The sequence below is a fragment of the Hydra vulgaris genome, chromosome 13 (genome assembly GCF_038396675.1).
Source record: "Hydra vulgaris chromosome 13, alternate assembly HydraT2T_AEP".
Taxonomy (NCBI): Eukaryota; Metazoa; Cnidaria; class Hydrozoa; order Anthoathecata; family Hydridae; genus Hydra; species Hydra vulgaris.
Window position 1 is genome coordinate 57,991,209 of NC_088932.1, and position 20,956 is coordinate 58,012,164.

Consider the following 20,956-nt stretch of genomic DNA (forward strand, 5'->3'; position numbering starts at 1 on the left):
CCTAGAAGTTTTTGAGGTCGGCAAAAAAGCTTTCGGAATTAAAAAATAATGAGACTGGCAATACATTGCCAACCTTGAACTGTTAGAGATCAGCACCAGGTATTTCCGAGGGCTGATATATATACAGACACATATACATATATATATATATATATATATATATATATATATATATATATATATATATATATATATATATATATATATATATATATATATATATATATATATATATGTATATATATATATATATATATATATATATATATGTATATATATATATATATATATATGCATATATATATATATATATATATATGCATATATATATATATATATATATATATATATATATATATATATATACATATATATATATATATATATATATATATATATACAGGGGCTAATCTAGGAAAAAAATTTGGGTGGTGGTACCCCAAAATCCCCATTGTGGAGAAATTTAGCGGAAATATTGCTGAATATAATTTTTTTGCAAAAAAAAAACATTTTTTGCCATAAAAAACATTTAAAAAAAAAAAAAAAGGCCCTCAATTTTTAATTCGAGCGGCGCCCAAATATGGTCGATGCTGTCAAAAATGGTCTAGATTAGCCCCTGATATGTATATATATATATATATATATATATATATATATATATATATATATATATATATATATATATATATATATATATATATATATATACGATATTGTGAAAAAGTTAACAACCACTAAATAAAAAAAAATTTTTTTTAAATAAAATTAATCAATTTTTATTCTAAAGATAATAAAATAGTCTTTTTTTTCAAACGTTAAATAAAACATGAGAGAAAAAAAAAATTTTTTTCTTTGAAAACTAACTAATAGAACCTATAAAAATAAGGATTAAATATTATGTGTTAATTTTTTTTATTATATTTTTTGTGAAAAAGTTAAGAACCACAAAGAATTTTTTGTGCTAAATGTGGCGGAAATGTCTATTTTTAATTTATTTTTACCTTTTTTGCTTTTATTCTATTAATGACCTAAGTCATTTGTATTTTGGTTATCACCAAAAGATCAATAAAAGTATTAAAAAAAAAGTATTTAATTTCAAACAAAAAAATATTCTTTTCTTTTGAAAAAATGAGCTATTGCCTATGAAGATTGTGCAAAAGTGGTACATTTTCACCAGGAAGGTAAAACCGCTCGTGAAATAGGAAAAATAATAAAACAATCACATACTTCGGTGCTAATAATCATCAAAAGATTTAAAGAGACGAAATCTTATGTTGATCGCCATCGTTCTGGAAGACTGCGTATGACAACACCCAATGATGATTTAGAAAAAAAGCTGTTCTAAAACCATGACTTACCAAACAACATATAAAAAAGCGAAAAGAATTTTGCCAAAGCGTCAAAGAATGGTCTAAGGAAAAATGGAGGACAGTAATGTTCAGTGATGAGATGAATATCAAGGTTGATTACTGCAAAAACTGAATTATGATTCGCATACAGCCTACAGAAAAATATAATCTCGATTGTATCAATCAAAGAACAAAACAAGGTAGCAGGTTGGTTGGAATATGGTGGCATATACTTTCATTTTTTAGCAAGACAATGCACTGTGTTACAGGGCTAAAATTGTCTCCGAATGGTTTGAAAGCAAAGTTATTGAGCGTCTCACTTGGCCACCAAATAGCCCAGATCTAAATTGCATTGAAAATTTTTAGAGTTGGCTTGATAAAAAGATTGCCAAGAAAGCACCAAGGAGCCTTGAGGAGTTGCACAATATTTTACCAACAATACTTGGAAATGTTCCTAAACATATTTTAGAGAATTTAATAGATTCAATGCCAAATCGTATAAATGAGTGCTAAAAAATTCATGGTAGAATTATGCGGTATGAGGTAAAAATTACAATTTTTTGTTCTGTGGTTCTTAACTTTTTCACAATTTTTTTTAAATAAAAATTACCTCTAAAACTTTGAATACATTTTTTTTATTTGTTTAAGAATTTTTGTCATTATTATTATTTTTGATTTTGTTTGTCTATTTTCTAAAATTTATTATTATTATTTTTTTACCAGAAAAATATATTCAATTAAATAAAAATTTAAAAATAAAAATAAATTATTTTTTGTTTTTTGGTGGTTCTTAAATTTATCACAATACTGTATGTATATACATATATATATATATATATATATATATATATATATATATATATATATATATATATATATATATATATTCATATATATTTTCACAATACTGTATGTATGTATGTATATATATATATATTTATATATATATATATATATATATATATATATATATTTATATATATATATATATATATTTATATATATATATATATATATGCATACATGCATACATATACATATATATATATATATATATATATATATATATATATATATATATATATATATATATATATATATATATATATATATATACACACAGTATTGTGAAAAGTTTAAGAACCACAAAAAACAAATCATAGATTATTTTTAAATTTTAATTTAATCGAATATATTTTTATACAATATATATGTATTATATATATATATATATGTGTGTGTGTGTGTATATGTATATATAAATATGTGTGTATATATGTATGCATATATATATATATATATATATATATATATATATACATATATATATATATATATATATAGATCTATAGTTTGTTGTCTTTGGGAAGAGCGGAAGGAAAAAAGTGATTCTTATGCCAACACATACGTCACTTTTAATTACTTTTGACTTTCGTCCAACATTTTCATGTTGGACAAAGTCAAAACCATTAATTTAATTACAATTTAATCGTTATATAAAAAACCACAAAAACGAAAATTTAATTGACCAGAATGTTTTTAAAAATATTCTGAATGTTTTTAAAACATTCTAAATGTTTTTAACAACATAAACAATGTTTTTATTTTTATTTTTTTTTAATAAAATGTTTTTATTTTTTTTTTTTTTAATAAAATGTTTTTATTTATATTTTTTTAACTGTAAATCATGCGCGGAGTGTTACATGTACACACATATATGTGTGTGTGTATTTATATATATGTATGTACATGTAATTCACTTCCAACAAGGTTACAAGCAACCACTATTAAGGTATGAGTTAATAAAAAATAGAGTATATGGTTAAAGAGCAAGGAAACATTAAACTGAAGACAAAAATTGTTGAAGGTTGTATATGTCAGGAAAACATAAAGATGGGTAAAAGTTATGAGGTTTTGTTAATGTGCAAGAAACAGAACTGGATTAATAAAAGTTTTTATAGCATGAAAGGACAGATGCAGTAAAAGGATGAGACTTGCTGAATAAGAAGCCAAACAAGAGTTTTGATTGATTGAATTAGAGATGATACCTTGTTTGAGCAGTGACCATGGTAGTATTAAAAATATTTATTAAATAACTTTTAACTTGAGTCTAATAACTTCTGGTAATCTGATAAGTACTTGACTGAATCTTGTTTTCCTGCTTGCTGGAAAATAGCATCCGTTCCAATTTTTATAAATCTGGAGAACATTCTTCCCCCTCCAACTATGATCCAATCAGTCTTATCTCTTTTATTAGTAAGTTCTTTGAGTCTTTGACCAACAAATTTTTAACATCTTGAGTCTAATAACTTCTGACAATCTAATTACTTCTAATAACTCTCTTACAATCAACAAACTATACAAATACTATCATGCTTTCTTCTTGATCTACGGCTGACTTGCTCACTGTTGTTACTGAAAGATTTTATGGCACTCCCTTATGGGGCCCCAACTAAAAATAAGATTTTTTTTCAAACCCTGCTCCGGCTCCCACCCTAGAAAAAATTATAAAATTTAGCAGGATTTGATAGCTTGGGCTAAAAAAAAAATTATAATACTTAATATGTTATAATTTTATACTTACATTTGCTATTTATTAAATTCTAGCATATATTTATATATTATTTAACTCTGATTTAATTCCAACAAGATTGCAAGCAACCACTATTAAGTTATGGGTTACTTTAAAATAGAGAACAAGTTAAAATACTAGGAAACAGTTTACTGAACTTTAAACAGTTAAACAGTTAACTTTAAACAGAACTTTAAATTTTAACTGAACTTTTAACTTTAAACAGTTAACTGAACTTTAAAATACTAGGAAACAGTTAACTGAAGACTTGTAGAAGTTGTAGGTTGTATAAAAAAGAAAAATATGAAGATGGGTAAGAGATATAAGTTTTTTTTGATGTGCAGGAAAAAAACTGGATTAATAAAAGTTTTTATAGCATGAAGGGACAGATTCAGTAAAAGGATGCAACTTGTTGAATAAAAAGTCAAGTAAGAATGAGTTTTGGTCTATCATAATAGAGATAATAGCTCGTTTGAGCAATGACCATGATAGTATTTGTATAAAAAAGAAACAAATGCAACCTTACAGCAATGGGAACGTGGCTCAATCTTGGCAGATAAGGCAGGTCTAATTACATTTAGACTTTGTCTGAGAGTAAGAGGGTTGTTATTTGTCAATATGGGAATGGCAAAAATATTGCAATATTTTTTTGCAATAAATGAGTTTTGTCATCCAACAAAACTTATGGATTTTAAGTTCAGACTTTGAATCCACAACTCACTGCAAGCTCCAAACAGTTACAGTAAAGAGATCTAATCAAAAATCTGTTTGTTCTAAGCAATCAAAAAAAAAGCTGATTGTTCTAAGCAATCAAAAAGTGAAGACTTATTGTCAAGTAGTAAGTGATCGGGGTTGATATTTGACCGGGGCCGGGGTTGGGTTTGTGACTGGAGTTGCATAAACATTTATACATGCTAAAGCATATTTTTTTTATTCAAAATTCATGTTATATTTTGTATACATATGCATATAAACATCATCAGGCTTCCTTTTTATGCTGTTTTTCTAATATAAACAATCTAGAGCATTTTCATTTCTTAATTAAAGCTCTTTCATACTATATGTAAGGCACTCTCTTCAAGTTTTTTTACTTTTAGTACTACCATTTTCTCCTGAAGCTCCTACCTCTCTACATGCTGATACCTAAATCACTTAAATCTTTTCTAACAAATGTTGTTCAATACAGTGTTATTTTCTAATCTGTCTAAGATTATGCCTCATTTTTTTGTCACACATCCATCTGATCATCTTCTCATTCGGCAAATACTACACCATATAAATACTAAAGTTTATATAAATATGAAAGGATATTGTATACCATTATCTATATAAATAGCAAACATATATGTTTTTATCCATAACATGTATGCATAAAGCGCATCTAGGAAGTGTTAATAAAAGTTATAAGAATAAAAGTTTAGAAACTTTTATTCCTTTTCTTCAATTTTAAGTCCTCATTCTACTCCACATTTTTCACCATCTGGAGCAGTTGCTTTATTAAACATTAATCATTTTTTTGATCATTTTTACAAGAACATCTCTCTAAAGAACAAATGTCTTTTTATAATTCCAAGAAACCAATGTAAAAAGGTTTTGTCAGATATTAAGCTCTGTTATTTTCAGTTTACGAAATCTTGTAATCTTATCTCAGATGTTCTACGACTTTTGGTTAGACTTCAACAGTGTCATTAACTAAAGTAAGTCTAACATATTATCTCTAATTCATGTATCTGATCTTTTTACTTCTCCCCAGAATTAGGCAGAGTTATTTGCAAAGAAATCTCACTCTAATTTGACTCTTGAACCTAATGGCCATACTCTTCTTGCCAGTTAAACAGATTAACCAATTGTTAAACATCTAAATCACTCTGGCTTCCAATGGTAAAGTTAGTTCTCAATTAAACACTTCCACACTTAGTGCTCCAGACAAGATTTCCATCATATTTTTAAAAAAGGTGTTCTCCAGAACTCTCTTGAATTTTTGCTAAATTTCTAACAAGTGCTAAATAAGTGGTTCCAATTTTTCAAAATTCTGGAAAACACTTTGACCTCTCCAACTATCCTACGATTAGTTTTCACTCTGGTACTAGTTTCTTTATATAAAAATTTTGAGATTATTAAATTTTTTTTTTCTAACTGCAATATTAAAGTTATTTTTGAAGGCCTACCCTCTTCTTTATTTCAAGTAACTTTAAGGGTACCACAAGGTTCTAACTTTGCTTCTGTCTTGTTTCTTATCTACAATAACAATCTAAAATGACTCTATTTGATGACAACTCAACTTTATACTCTTGTCTTGACAAAAAATCTTTACTTTTTGATTGCTCAGAACAAGCAGCCTATTACAAGCTATCATTTCTATTATGATAAACCAAAATTCATTCTTGCTAGGCTTCTTCTTTCCATCTTCATGTTTTTTTTTGTTTTTTTTAATACAATTTTTTAAATCTGCAGTTAACTGTTTCCTAGTATTATAACTTATTCTCTATTTTAAAGTAAGTCATGACATAATAGTATATATAAATAGTGGTTGCTTGCAATCTTGTTGGAAGTAAACTAGAGTTTAAAAATATATAAATATATAAATATATACCATTATTTAATAAATAGTAAATGCAAGTAAGTAATGTAAAATTATAATATATAAAGTAATATACATTTTTTTCTAGCCCCGGCTATCAAACCCTGCTAAATCTTTTAAATTTAGAGCAACCTTAGATGTGAAAATTTTCAGGAACAGTGTTATTGTAGATAAAAAATAATACAGGAGCAAAGATAGAACATTGTGGTACCCTTAAAGTTACGGTAAATGAAGAATAGTGTAGGCCTTCCAGAATAAATTTAATACTGTATTAGTAAAAAATGATTTAATAATCTCAAAACCTTTATATAAAGAAACTAATAGTTGAGTAGACTAATTGAAGGATAGTCAGAGATGTCAGAGTGTTTTTTAGAGTTTTTAAAAATTGGAACCACTTATTTAGCATTTATTAATAGTTTAGCAAAAATTGAAGAGAAATCTGGAGAACACTTTTTTAAGACTATGATGGAAATCTTGTATGAGCAATATGAAACAGTATCAAATGATATAATATATATATATATATATATATATATATATATATATATATATATATATATATATATATATATATATATATATATATATATATATATATATATATATATATATATATATATATATATGTCTGTTCTCACCTTCTTCAAAAGACCTTCTCACCCTTCATCAAAAAAATAGTTATTCAAAATTATATCATGTTGGGTTTCAAAAGAAGCAAAATTATATAAAAACTTCAAAAATAATCATCATTTTATAATAAAAATTTTATTTTTAATTTCACTGCCTAAAAAATGATATATTTTGTCTATGTTTTTTTATAAAATGATGGTTATTTTTAAATTTTTTATATAATTTTGCTTTTTTTGAGACCTAACATGATATACATTTGAATAACTTTTGTTTTGATAATTAATGGGACCTGTCTGATGTTTAAGAATCTTGAGCTAACCCTAAAAATATTTTTTTTTTTAAGCTTTTTATTCCAGTATTATTTTATTATACAGAAAACATTTAGAGGGTGAGAGCAGACATTAAAAAAGCTGTTTAAAATGCCACCCTAATATATATATATATATATATATATATATATATATATATATATATATATATATATATATATATATATATATATATATATATATATATATATATATATATATATATATATGTACATATATATTAGGGTGGCCCTTTAAACAACTTTTTTTAATGTAGTATTAGTATGTAGTTCTAAAAAAGGTTGTTTTAAAAAATAAAAAGTTCAATATTGTCTCTGACTGCTTTTGCTTGTGACTTGTTTTTAAACATTTGAAAAATTAGTTTCTTTAAATATATTTACCCTCTACTGCCTTGGGTGTAAATATATTTAAAAATCAAATTGTGTATTTATTAAAACGATAAGAACATAAAAATAAAAAAAAATGTAAATAAACAAATTCTATTACAATTTTTTCCAGATGCATTTTTTTGTGTTTAACATACTATAGAATAAAATGGGGTAATTTCGCCATTTTAGAAATTCGCCACCAATTGGTGTATATCTACTTTTATAACTATAACTTTACTCAGAAATAAGATTTTTTTCATTCAAATTTCTATTAGAAGAAAAACAAATTTCTTATCAAATTATGTAAAAAATAATCTTCTTTTTGTGAAAACTTGATAAGAAAATTAATTGACAAAAATAATCTATAAAAAAACAGGAAATGTAAAATTCTCATTAAAATCAAATTATTTATTTCCATTCAAAATTTAAAAGAATAAAATATTGGAAAATTTTAAAAGAATCTTTGTATTGTTTTTTTCTTTCTAATTTAAACGGTTCCAAATTTATTACGGAAACACTAAATTGAGGAAATTTGCCACCTCTTTATATTAAATTGAAATGCGACTTTGATTGGATAATTAATATTATTTCCTTTCCTCTTGTTTTGGTAATATTTTTCTCAGGTCATGTTGGTTTTATAATCAATTCAAATTAATTAAATCGATCAATTATCATCAACAATGCCGCGAAACTACAAGAGAAAATCCGTCACCAATTATAGTGAAGAGCTAATGGAAAAAGCCATTGCAAAAGTTAAAACTGGTGAACTGAGTTGCAAGCAAACTGCAGAATTATGCTGTATACCTCAAATGACACTAGGAGGAATAATTCAGTATCCAGAAAGGATAGCTGGGGTGGTGCATTAACAAATCTCCTAAGATATCCTACATTTCTAAAAAAATAGGTAAAAAAGGTGGAGGGGGGACATGCCCCGATACCTCTCGCTATCAATGGCCATGCCCCCACTTATTGAATATTGTTAGATTTCTTTTATTTAACTGATTGTAAATGTGTTTTTAAGATTTATAATTTAAAATAAAATATTTATGTTCTAAATAGCATAGGTGGCAAAATTCCCCCAAATTAGATTTTATTGGGGTAATTTTGCCACCCCATTTTCATCAACAAAAAAAAAGTTAAAGTATGTAAAGTTCATAAAAAATATTATTCATTTTTAATTCTCATGTTATTTAAATTGAAAGAATTAATGGCAAAAGTACCCCACCTTACTCTATTTATTTACATAGTATATTTTAGTATTTTTTTATTGATTGCTTTTTAGTATGATTTTACTAAAGAAAGGTTTTCAGTTAGCCAAGCAAATGAGGAACGCTTAATGAAAGAGCACCAACTAAATTTAAAGAAAGAGAAAGAATTATTGGAATCTGAGATTAGCGAAAGAAATTTTAAAACCAATCAGAAAAATGATGTTATAGAAAATAATGAAAATAAAGAACAAATACTTGTGCCTCAAGTTCTTTCATTTAAAGACTCGCATGTTGCTCCTGTAAATGTCACTAAAAAAATTGATTTTCATGAGTTTGAATCAGAAAATATAAACCCTTTTGAACTTGTTGAGTTACAAACGTTAAATGAAAAAGACGAACTACAAAGAGTTCTTGATCCAAAATCTGTAAAACCTATAAAACATATTCCAACTGCAGAAAAGGATGATTTTAATTTAAATATATTTTCTGAAAATAACTCTTTTAATAATAAAAATGAAAATTTACATCCAAATATACATGCAACACCTTGTTCAAATGCTCATCTAACACCTTCTTCAAATACACATCCAATACAATCTTCAATGCTGTTGTGGAAAAGTGTTGAACAGCCAACACCTTTAAACAACCATTATTCTATTGTACAAAATAATTTACTGACATATACCTCAGTTAATTCTTTGCCATTTGGTGAAATACCTATGAGTCCTGAAGAAGGAAAAACTAGTAGACTTATAAACCAATCAGTTGGTGGTGCTCAAACAAATATTATCCAAGAACTTGTTGAGAGTTGTCCAGAAACTTGTCAAAGCCAAAATTCAGAATTTTCATTAAAACTTACTCGTACCAAGTCTTTACCAAATTTAAATAACTCAATAAATGATGAAAATGTGCCTGATTTAAATGAAAAAGATGATATTTTTTATAATAAAAGCTTTGAAAATATTATTACAAGTAGTGTTGACACTAATCGAATTCATACTATTATGCAACAATATCAGTTTCAGAGGATGTCTCAGATACCACAACCTTGTCACAATCAACCACTACCACACGGACTCAACCAATCACTGCCACCCGGACACAATCAACCACTACCTCATGGACACAATCAACCACTACCTCATGGACACAACCAACCACTACCTCATGGGTACAACCACCCACAACCATTATCTAACGGAATAAAATTCGACTATTCTACAAATTTTTCAGACACAAATCCTTTTCGGAGCGAAAATCTGTTTAACAATTCAAGTCCTCATTATACAAAATCAAACCACGAAATGTCAGGGTTTGTAGAGTTTCCAGAAGTTTGCTCCACAAATTCAAATGTTTATACATCAACGTCAACTATAGGAAATTATCCTAGCAAAAATTTTCCACTTTTCCAAGATACAAAAATTCCAGTTCAAAATTTATTTAGCTCTCAACCAAAAGCAAATTCGATACCAAATATTATAAGACTTCCTTCGATCTCTACAGATAATTTAGTTAGCCAAGTTCAAACGAGTTCATCTGACCAACACATAAGGGTAAGCATATTTTGTATGTATTTGTTTTTTATTACATTTTATTTACGAAACATTAATTTCTAAAGTGGGTTATTTATTTTTAGAGGGGGCTTTCTCAAACACACACATACTTAGTTTAGAACTAAATGTGTGTGTTTGAGAAATATTCCTCTTATTTTTTTCTTTTCCCTTGTTCTTACTTAAATAAGTTCTACTAGTACTTATTACATTAATATTTGTATATTCCTATGACGACATATTTTACTGGGTCTTTTACTTAATGTCTTCTTAGATTATCCTTAATGATTGACATTTCCTTGAAAGCATAAATCAACTCCATCTGCTAAAGATTGCTTTTGTTCCTCTTTTTCTTTACTCTTGTAAGTCTTCGATTCATCCTTGTTTAAGTCTTCTATTCTTCATAGGCAAAGTTGTTTTTTATAGACAAGGTGCAAAAAATGCATTGTAAACAAGTCGTTGACTGTTTTGAGAATATGACATTGTAATACTTGTTTGTTAAGATGTCCTAACATGTCTTTAAGATGTCTTTTAATCTCAGTTAAGACACTGATTACAGACACTGGCATGTTTAGTGCTGCGTTGACATAAGATTTGACTTACAAAATGATGAAATTTACAAATATATTGGTCATTTTTAAACCATTTTACACAAAAAGACCAAAAAATCTTTTAATTACTTTATATATTTATCTAAAAAGTATTTTATTTAACAAATCATAGAAATCAACATTAAAAAGTAGAATTAAAAAAGTTTTGAGTACTTTTTTTTAATTCTAATTTACTTCAGTTTTTTTTAATTGTTTAGGTAGAAACAAAAAGCTATTTTTTTTTTTTTGCTTGTAAATACAAAAGTGAGAAAAAAAATTAACTGAACTATAGTGCAGTAAGCTTATTTTATTAGTATTTGTATTCATTTGACATTATAATTTTGTTGTTAATGTATATAAAAGTTTATTGCTGTTGCTTTTTAAAAGATTTTAAGTTGCATTGAGCAGAAAAACTTTTTTTTTAATGTTTGTTACCAGCAAAGTTTTAATTCTATTTAGTTAAATTTTAATTGCATTACATATCTTTTATTATTTATTACATTTCAAATATATTTTTCATTGTTTACTTCAGTAACCACAGTCTTTTTAAGTTAAGAAAATCACTTAAAAATAAACTTAACAAAATAGTTTTGTTTTTGTTTCTACCAAGTTCAATATTACAAATCCGCATTTTAAAAAGATTATTAAAAAATTTGCAAGTTTATTGTAGTATTATTTTTTTGTAATCTTTTTAATATATATATATATATATATATATATATATATATATATATATATATATATATATATATATATATATATATATTAAGGGGTAAACAGATTCTATCTGTTGACCAGTCTCGCACCCCTTCTTCATCTATTAGGCTGGCGCAGATGTATTTTTAATACATTGTTTCCAGTTTAGGATGTTGAATGCTGGATCTTCTTGACTCAATGCATGTGTCACTGTTTTTATGACTAGGCAACTCATTCTATTATCTCCTTATGAGGGTACAGCTCTAAAACTCAGTTTTATGGTTCTGAGGCCGGCTGGTAGTCAGGTTTCCCGAACTCTGTGGTAGCTCTCAGAGAGGCTGATTCCATCAACAGCTGAAAAATATCAAAGTATTAACAGTGCCATGTTGCGCATGGATGGTGTCCCTGTTTATACTTTTGGTGTGCATTGCGGAGGCCACATTTGGAACCCTTTGTTACGGCTTAGGGTTTATTAGTAGTAATGAGGCAATTGCTTGGGCTATTAAACGGTGTTCTGAGTACTATCTATGCTTTGAGTCAAGTTCTTCAATCTAATTTAAAAATGAATAAAGCACCAAAACTATAAAACACAAAAAACCATCATCATCACCAAGTTCTCTAAACCTAACATTCACTAATATTCGTGGTCTTCGAAGTAACTTTTCTTCTGTTGAGTCTTATCTCTTGCAAAGTTCACCAGACCTACTTGCTCTTTGTGAGACTAATTTGAGTTCGGCTGTCTCATCTTGTGATCTTAGTGTTGATGGTTATCTTCCTCTGATTCGTAAAGACTCCAATAGTCACATGCTTGGCCTTCATCTCAAGACTGCACTCTTTTTGATGTTATTTCTGATCATATTGACCAAGCCCTCTCTCTTTATCCATCAGCTAATATAGTTGTTGTCGGTGACTTTAATGCTCACCACTCTGAATGGCTTGGCTCTAGTGTCAGTGACTCTGCAGGCATTAAAGCGCACAACTTTTGCCTTTCTCAATCCCTAACTCAAATAGTCAACTTTCCAACTCGCTTTCCTGACAACCCTAATCATTTACCTTCTCTACTCTAATTATGTCTTGTTTCTGATCCTAGTCAGTGCTCAGTTTCTCCACATTCACCCTTAGGTGCTTCTGACCACAGTTTGATCTCTTTAAAACTAATATCTCATTCTTCTTCATCACCTGAATACCCCTATTATCGAACCTCTTACAACAACAGTAAAGCTGACTGGGATTCTTTCCGTGATTTTCTTCGTGATGGCCCTTGGGTAGAAATCTTTCAGCTTCCTGTCGACAAATGTGCTTCTTACATAACTTCGTGGATTCAGGCTGGCATGGAATATTTTATACCCTCTCGACGATTCCAGGTCAAGCCTCACTCTCCTCCATGGTTTTCCTCACACTGTGCTGCTGCGATTGCCAATCGAAACCGTTACTTCCATATTTATCAGCAAAACAATTCTCCAGAAAACAGACGTCTGTTTATTACTGCTAGAAACAACTGTAAAAAGGTTTTGTCTAACGCTAAAACCTGCTATTCTCAGGTCATGAAATCTCGTATCTCATCTCAAAAATTAGGCTCTCGTGACTTCTGGAGAATCTTTAATAATATCAATAATAAGGGCAAATCTATAATTCCACTTCTCTTGTATGGTTCAGACTTTGTCACCTCACCTAAAGACAAAGCCGAACTGTTTGCTAAAAACTTTTCATCAATATCATCTCTTGACTCCATTAGTTGCGTTCTACCTGATATTGCCAACAAACAGGTTGATCCATTGCTTGACATTCATATCACTCCAGCATCTGTATCTAAAGTGATTTCCTGCCTAGACTCTTCTACAGCTTGTGGCCCGGACAACATACCTGTTATTGTCTTGCAGAAGTGTTCTCCGGAGCTGTCGTCTATACTCTCAAAACTATTCAACAAGTGCTTATCAGAGTCTTGTTTTCCAGCCTGCTGGAAAGCTGCATCTGTTATCCCTATCTTCAAAAATTCTGGGGAGCGATCTGATTCGTCTAACTACCGTCCCATAAGTCTTCTTCCTATCATAAGCAAGGTTTTTGAATCTTTAATTAACAAACACTTAATTTCTCATCTTGAATCTAATAACTTACTTTCTGACCATCAATATGGATTTCGATCTTCTCGTTCTACAGCTGATTTGCTAACAGTAATAACTGACAGGTTTTATCGTGCATTAGATGAAGGTGGAGATTTTAAGGCCATCGCTCTTCACATTTCAAAAGCGTTTGATAAAGTTTGGCATGCTGGTCTTCTCCATAAGCTTTCTTCTTATGGTGTATCCGGGAACATCTTTAAGATCATCGAATCCTTCCTTTCCAATCGTAGTATAAAAGTTGTCCTCGATGGACAACACTCTTCTTCTTATTCTGTAACTTCAGGGGTTCCTCAAGGTTCTATCCTTGGCCCTATACTCTTTTTAATTTACATTAACGATCTTCCAGATATTCTCACATCTAAGGTGGCATTGTTTGCTGATGATACTACCATTTATTCTTGTCGTGATAAGAAACCAACACCCTCTGATTGCTTGGAGGGGGCATTTGAGCTTGAAAAGGATCTCACTTCTGCTACAGCATGGGGCTCACAGTGGCTGGTGAACTTTAATTCAGATAAAACTCAATTTTTTTCAGCCAATCGTTATTGCAATAATTTAGATCTTCCTATATTTATGAACGGTGATGTACTCGATGAGTCACCTACTCTTCATCTTCTAGGATTAACTCTTACTTCCAATCTTTCTTGGAAACCATATATCAAATCGGTTGCAAAATTAGCATCTGCTAAGGTTGCATCTCTTTATCGAGCTCGCCACATTCTTACTCTGGATTCTATTCTCTTTCTCTATAAATCTCAAATCCGGCCTTGTATGGAATACTGTTGCCATATCTGGGGCGGATCTTCTAATGATGCCCTTTCTCTTTTAGACAAGGTGCAAAAACGCATTGTAAACATAGTTGGACCTGCTCTTGCAGCCAACCTTCAACCATTATCACATCGTCGTAATGTTGCTTCTCTTTCTCTTTTCTACAAATACTATAATGGGCACTGCTCTAAAGAGCTAGCGTCTCTTGTGCTATCTACTAAAGTTCATTCTCGTGTTACTCGTCATTCAATTAAGTGTCATCCTTTTTCTGTGACTGTTCCTAAGTGCTCCAAAAATGCTTATTCGTCTAGTTTTTTTCCTCAAACATCAGTTCTTTGGAATTCGCTTCCTTCATCTTGCTTTCCTGATACATATAATTTGCGATCTTTTAAATCGTCCGTCAATCGTTATCTTGCTCTACAATCTTCATCTTTTTTCTTACAGTAACTTCCAACTTTAATTAGTGGCTGCTTGCAGCCTTGTTGGAAGCGAAGATGTTTAAAAAAAAATAAATATATATATATATATATATATATATATATATATATATATATATATATGTATATATATATTGTTTATTTAGTCTCATTACCCTGTACTGCCTCAAATATCTCAAAAGCAAGACACCAATCAATCATGGTTAATCGATGAAACACCATTGTTATCAACAAATGAAAGAAATTTTGCCTATCAAATTGCAGCAATGGGTTTTCCTCTTCCTTGTGTTTCGAGAGCTATAAGGCGTCTTGGTGTTGATGAAAAAGAGGTTTGCATTTCGTTTGCTTAAATTTTTTATTAAAGATTTATTAGAAAAGTTAGTGAAATTAACAATTTTGCTATTAATAATGAAATAAAAAAAATTTAATAAAATTTAAAATTATTAAGTTATGAATAGGTTCCGAAGAAAATAAGCAAACTTTAAAAATTATTTTGGGAATCATACAAACTAAATAAGTACAGTTAATTCCTGATAACTCGAACCTGCCTCAGATTAATCCAAAAAAATGCCAAATCAAATGATCACCCTTTTCGAGCATTTTTTTAGTCGGACCTGTAATGCAAAATCTCGTGAATTGGTGTAAGCTGCAACTTCTGCACCCAAAATCAACTCAATTAATAAAATCTTTTGCAGGTTTTTTTAAAATTTTATAAATATAGATACTGTATTTATTTATAAAGAAAATAATAATAGTCTAAGAATTTGGAGTTTTGCTCATTTCTCTTTTAGGGGCCCAAAATATTGTTATTACTCTCAGGAACATAATATAATGTGGGGTGGTAATAAATGGGTAGATGGAAATTTTTTCCCCCGAATTACACTGATAAGAATAAAAACTTTTATTGTAATTAGGCTTTAAAAATCGTCGTCCTTTAAAAATCTCGTAAATTTCGATCAAAATTTAGGTTTTTGTTTATTTCTCACTATAGTATAAAACTTATGTAAGTATATTAAATACTATTGAATTATTTGAACCGCAAGCCACGTTAGAATTAAATTGTTTATTTGTATTCTGTAATCTGTTTGTTTATTTGTGTTCTGTATTCTGTGTTTTTCTCTATGTCCCATTAGATCAGATTATTAACTTATTTATTAAATCTATACTAAATTAACACTCCCCTCCCTTTTCATTCCCACTCCTAGTATTAAGTCCCTGAGAATACACGTTTTACCTCTGCTTTTGTTGTTTGGTGAGAAGAAAATGAAAACAGATTTAATTTAGTTTTATGCTAGATCTGTTGAGTTTTATTATAAAATTCTTTTTTATAGTATAACCCTTTGTTTTTATATTAAATATTTTTATTTTAGGTGCTTGATTTTATGTGTCTTTATGAGAAGACAAAAGAAAGTGGCTATGATCCAGAGAGTGTAGAGATGGGATTAGTATATTGTTCAAATAAAATGGACAAGGTTCTAATTTTTTTATATAAATACATCTTAATTTCTAAGTTTATATTCATATTTTAATGGAATATTTCTTTCTACAAAGATCAGTTTTCAACTCACTAACTTTTTATGTTAAAATAATTTTTTTTCATGCTTTTTTTTATAAATAAGATGCTTGTTATCAATAGAAACTTGACAGTTTGATCTTCTTTTAGTTTGTAATGAGTTTTTATGTAAATAAAAACTTACATCATTAATATTAAAAACTTTACACACTTAATATTAAAAACTTTAAGCCGTTAATATTAAAAATTTTACACCCTTATTGGGCATTATAGTATTGAAGTTAAGATGCTTTTGTCAAGTACCTAACATGCTGTCAGTGTATTTTGCTTGTACTTTTTATTTTGATGTTTTATTATTTTTAATTTTTTTTAGCTTCACGAGTATCTCGTACTTGTAGATAACTTTAAAAAACTTGGATTTCAGCCACGTGACATTCATAATGCTGTACTTGAGTTTTCTTTTGATCAAGACAAAGTTCTTGACTACCTTACAAAATAGAAGAGTAAACAAGCTTTTTGATGCTATATATATATATATATATATATATATATATATATATATATATATATATATATATATATATATATATATATATATATATATATATATATATAGCATTAAAATTTCATTTATATAAGTCGAAATTTCAAATTTTTTTGTATCATGTTTAACAAAAAAAATGTAACGAGTTTTTATGATTTATTTGTGACTTGTTTAGCTTATAATTAATGTATAATAATTTGCATAAATTATTTGCTGGTAGAAGTTATGCTTAAAAAAATTAATTTAAATAATTTATGCAATATTAAGTGATGAACTTATATAATTACACTAGACTGTCTATATAATTCTTTTTATTAATTTAATAGTTTGCTTTTATAATGGCGTCTCTTAATAAACCAGATTCTAAAGCACCAAGTCTTTTCTGTATGAATGAGGTATGAATCTATGTAAATAAGGATGTGAGTTTTATTCACCCAATAAATAAAACCTAATTTTTGGGTTTCTATAAAATGTTTATAAAATAGATATTAAAAAAAGTCTAAAAGTTTTTGTAATTTAACATTTCATTTTTTTTTTTAGTGTTTAATTGCTTAAAATTTAATTTTGATTTTTCTTGGTTATTACCTGTCATTAAGAAAAAAAATTTTGCGCAGAAGTTATATGATGATGGGTTCATAAATTAAAAAGATCCTGTTTTAAGTGTATCCGTTTGAAGGTTCTTTCGAATAAATCTTGCATTGTGTGCAAATTTAAAATATTTATCAAACATTTTCGAATATATTTTTTATAATTTATTTTTTTTATAAATACGTTATGCTTAAAGCTTATTTAATTTAAACAAAGTCATTTTAAAGAAAATAGGTTTTTTATTTTTTAGTTTTCACCAATACATTATTACATTTATTTAACTTCAGTATGTTATATTTATTTTTTGAATTTTTTATATTATTTCGGGTCTGATTAGAAATAAATAGGAATAAATGATTAGAAATAAATAAGAATAATTTTTATTTTAAATGAACCACTTCTCTTTTTTTTTAATTTAAAATTTTAAAGCAAAAAAATGTAAGCAAAGATTAGTTGGACATTAAAGTGAAAAAAGTTTTTTAATCTTCTAATAGTTTCGGAAAAGCTATTTAATTGATCTAAACGGTATGATGTTTCATGAGATAACATTATCACTCGCCAAATCCAAGGAGTCACTAAACAATATTGGGTGCGCAACAATGCTAGTTTATGGTGATTTTAATTTTGCAAATACGAAGAAGTAGATGATGGTAATAGAGTAACTACAGAAGGTCATGTTTCTGAGAACTGGCCTAGCGACACGATATTTCTAGCATGCCTGGCAGATAACTACCTGCCACAATAAATAACTTTTCCGACTAACAGACAATCAAATTGAAAAACGCCTAAAAATACTTTGACCTCAAGTGACAAGCTTGAATTACAGCGTTCAAATTTTTAATAAAAGTCGATATACCCTTATACAAAGTGGTTCTTTCGTTTTAGTAAAAATAAAAAAAAAGACTAAAATAATTTTGTCTACCATATGTCTAATATCCGGCCCACCGTGCAATGCTTGGAAATTGCTCTAAATTTAGTCAAAAGTCATAAAAAGCGTAACTTCGAACAATCGGCGCGAATACTTCTATAAAAAAAAATTTTCCTATAAATATGACCTCTACGCCTCTCATTAGCCACTCGGCATGACAATTGGTTGTCGAAAAAAAATTATGGGATCGGTTACGATACATTATGCATTGATATGTATTATTTATGCATAGATATTCTTCTTTTATAGACATTTTAGACAACATGCACCAGCATCTTGTCTAAAATGTATATTTTCATGTTTAATAAAAAAGGAAAAAATATAAGTATCTACTATATATATAAAGGGCAATGTGTGTGTGTGTGTTTGTTTGTTCTCTATAGAAATCCAAACCGCCGGACCGATCTCGATGAAATTTGGCATGGGGGTAGTCCTCGAGGGGGAGAAGGTTCTTAGCTGGGTTTTGACCCCGATCCCCGGGGTCAAGGGGGTCCAAAAAAGGCCCCCCTGACCCCGGGGTCAGGGGGGGTTTGTGTACAGACCGGGGTCATTTTTGTGTACAGATATCAGGTAAGCCAGTTTAAATATTGGCCTGGGCAATGCCGGGTAACTCCAGCTAGTTTTATTATAAATAAAAGTAAAATAAATACTCCAGAAGTTCCATTTCCTTCAATTGCAGAATAAAGGTTTTGATGCTAAAATAGGTTTTTAACAATATGTAGCTGCCGATTTCATTATTGTAATGAATAGTATTAAGATGTAAACTTTTTGTTAATTATCTGTTATCAAATTCTAATTCTAATAACACTGTACAACAATTTTTAACTTTTTGAAAAAAACAAGAACCAAATTAAGTTATCTTTATTAATTCAGACGTGCTAATTCCAAATATGTAATCAGTTATGCTGTAGTACGTCACAATTTTTTGTAATAACGATTTAAAGATGTAACGTAAGATGCATTTTTCTATACATATGAATAAGTGTATAAACATGTTTATTATCACTTTTAACAAATTGTTTACTTGTATTTAATTGTATTTAGCCTGGCGTTTGAATGCTGCATCGGGTTCATCGCGCTGCAAATTCCAGCAGTAATCTGCAAGCATGGCGGGGCTCCACTTTCCCTTGTATCTGCTTTCCATTGTGGCAATAGTCTGATGAAAGCGCTCGCCATTTTCATCATATACATCTCCATTGACAGAGAAGAAGGAAAGATGGGAATGAAGAAAGTGGAGCTTCAGCGACATGTTACAACCCAGTTGTTGATAGGATGCAATTAATTTGTCTACAAAATCAGCGTAATTTGGTGCAATATGTTTTCCAAGAAATCCCTGGCACACCCGTTTGAATGCATCCCATGCTGCAAGTTCATATTTATCCATCGTTCCCGAAAACGTTTCATCCAGCATCAGTTCTCGTATTTGGGGCCCCACAAAAATGCCCTCTTTAATTTTGGCGTCACTGATTTTAGGAAATTTGGTCTGCAAATACTGAAATACTGGTTTGTCGTGATCTAACGCCTTTACAAACTGTTTCATAATTCCAAGCTTGATGTGAAGATTGGGCAAGATGGTCTTCTCTTTATCCACAAGAGGTTCATGAATGACGTTATGGGAACCAACCTCAAATGTTTCTCGTTGCGGCCAACATTTCCTCATATAATGTTCTGATTTCATCCTGCTATCTCATTTGCAGAGGAAACACATGTACTTAGTAAAACCAGCCTGCAATCCATTTAGTATAGCAACAACTTTCAAATCTGCACGTATGGACCATCTGTGATCTCTGTATTTAATTCTGTCCAGAATAAGTGATATATTCACATACCTTTCCCTCAGGGTTACCAAATGTGCTATGGGAATGGAAGGCAGCACATTTCCAGTATGCAGTAATAACTGCCTTAATACTATAAAGTGATGCGTCAATAAACAAATTCCACATAGATGAATCGTATTTTATTCCTAAATCATCAAACAATCCACTGATGTCATTACAGAAGCAAAGTTCTTCATCCATAGAGAAGTATTGCTGCAGTTCCCGTGATCGCTTTCTAATGACGACATTCTTGCATCACCAGCCAACAGATGCCACTCCTGGAGACGTGAAGCCAGCAATTCACTCTGTTGCTTTGTTAAATAAAAATTTCAAACGAGATCTTTCAGGTCAGATCCTGTTATGAAGTG

General features: G+C 29.0%; 1 protein-coding gene across 1 annotated transcript in view; it reads left to right on the forward strand.

Moving 5' to 3' along the window:
• LOC101235327 (ubiquitin-associated protein 1) overlaps nt 1–17,403 on the forward strand; it is a 31,331-nt gene extending 13,928 nt beyond the window's left edge. The window contains exons 4-7 of the mRNA XM_065815006.1: nt 9,112–10,590; nt 15,345–15,527; nt 16,569–16,670; nt 17,085–17,403. Coding sequence (XP_065671078.1) covers nt 9,112–10,590; nt 15,345–15,527; nt 16,569–16,670; nt 17,085–17,210 — 1,890 coding nt within the window. The 3' untranslated portion in view covers nt 17,211–17,403. The remainder of the gene's footprint in view (nt 1–9,111; nt 10,591–15,344; nt 15,528–16,568; nt 16,671–17,084) is intronic.
• The last annotated feature ends 3,553 nt before the right edge of the window (nt 17,404–20,956 follow it).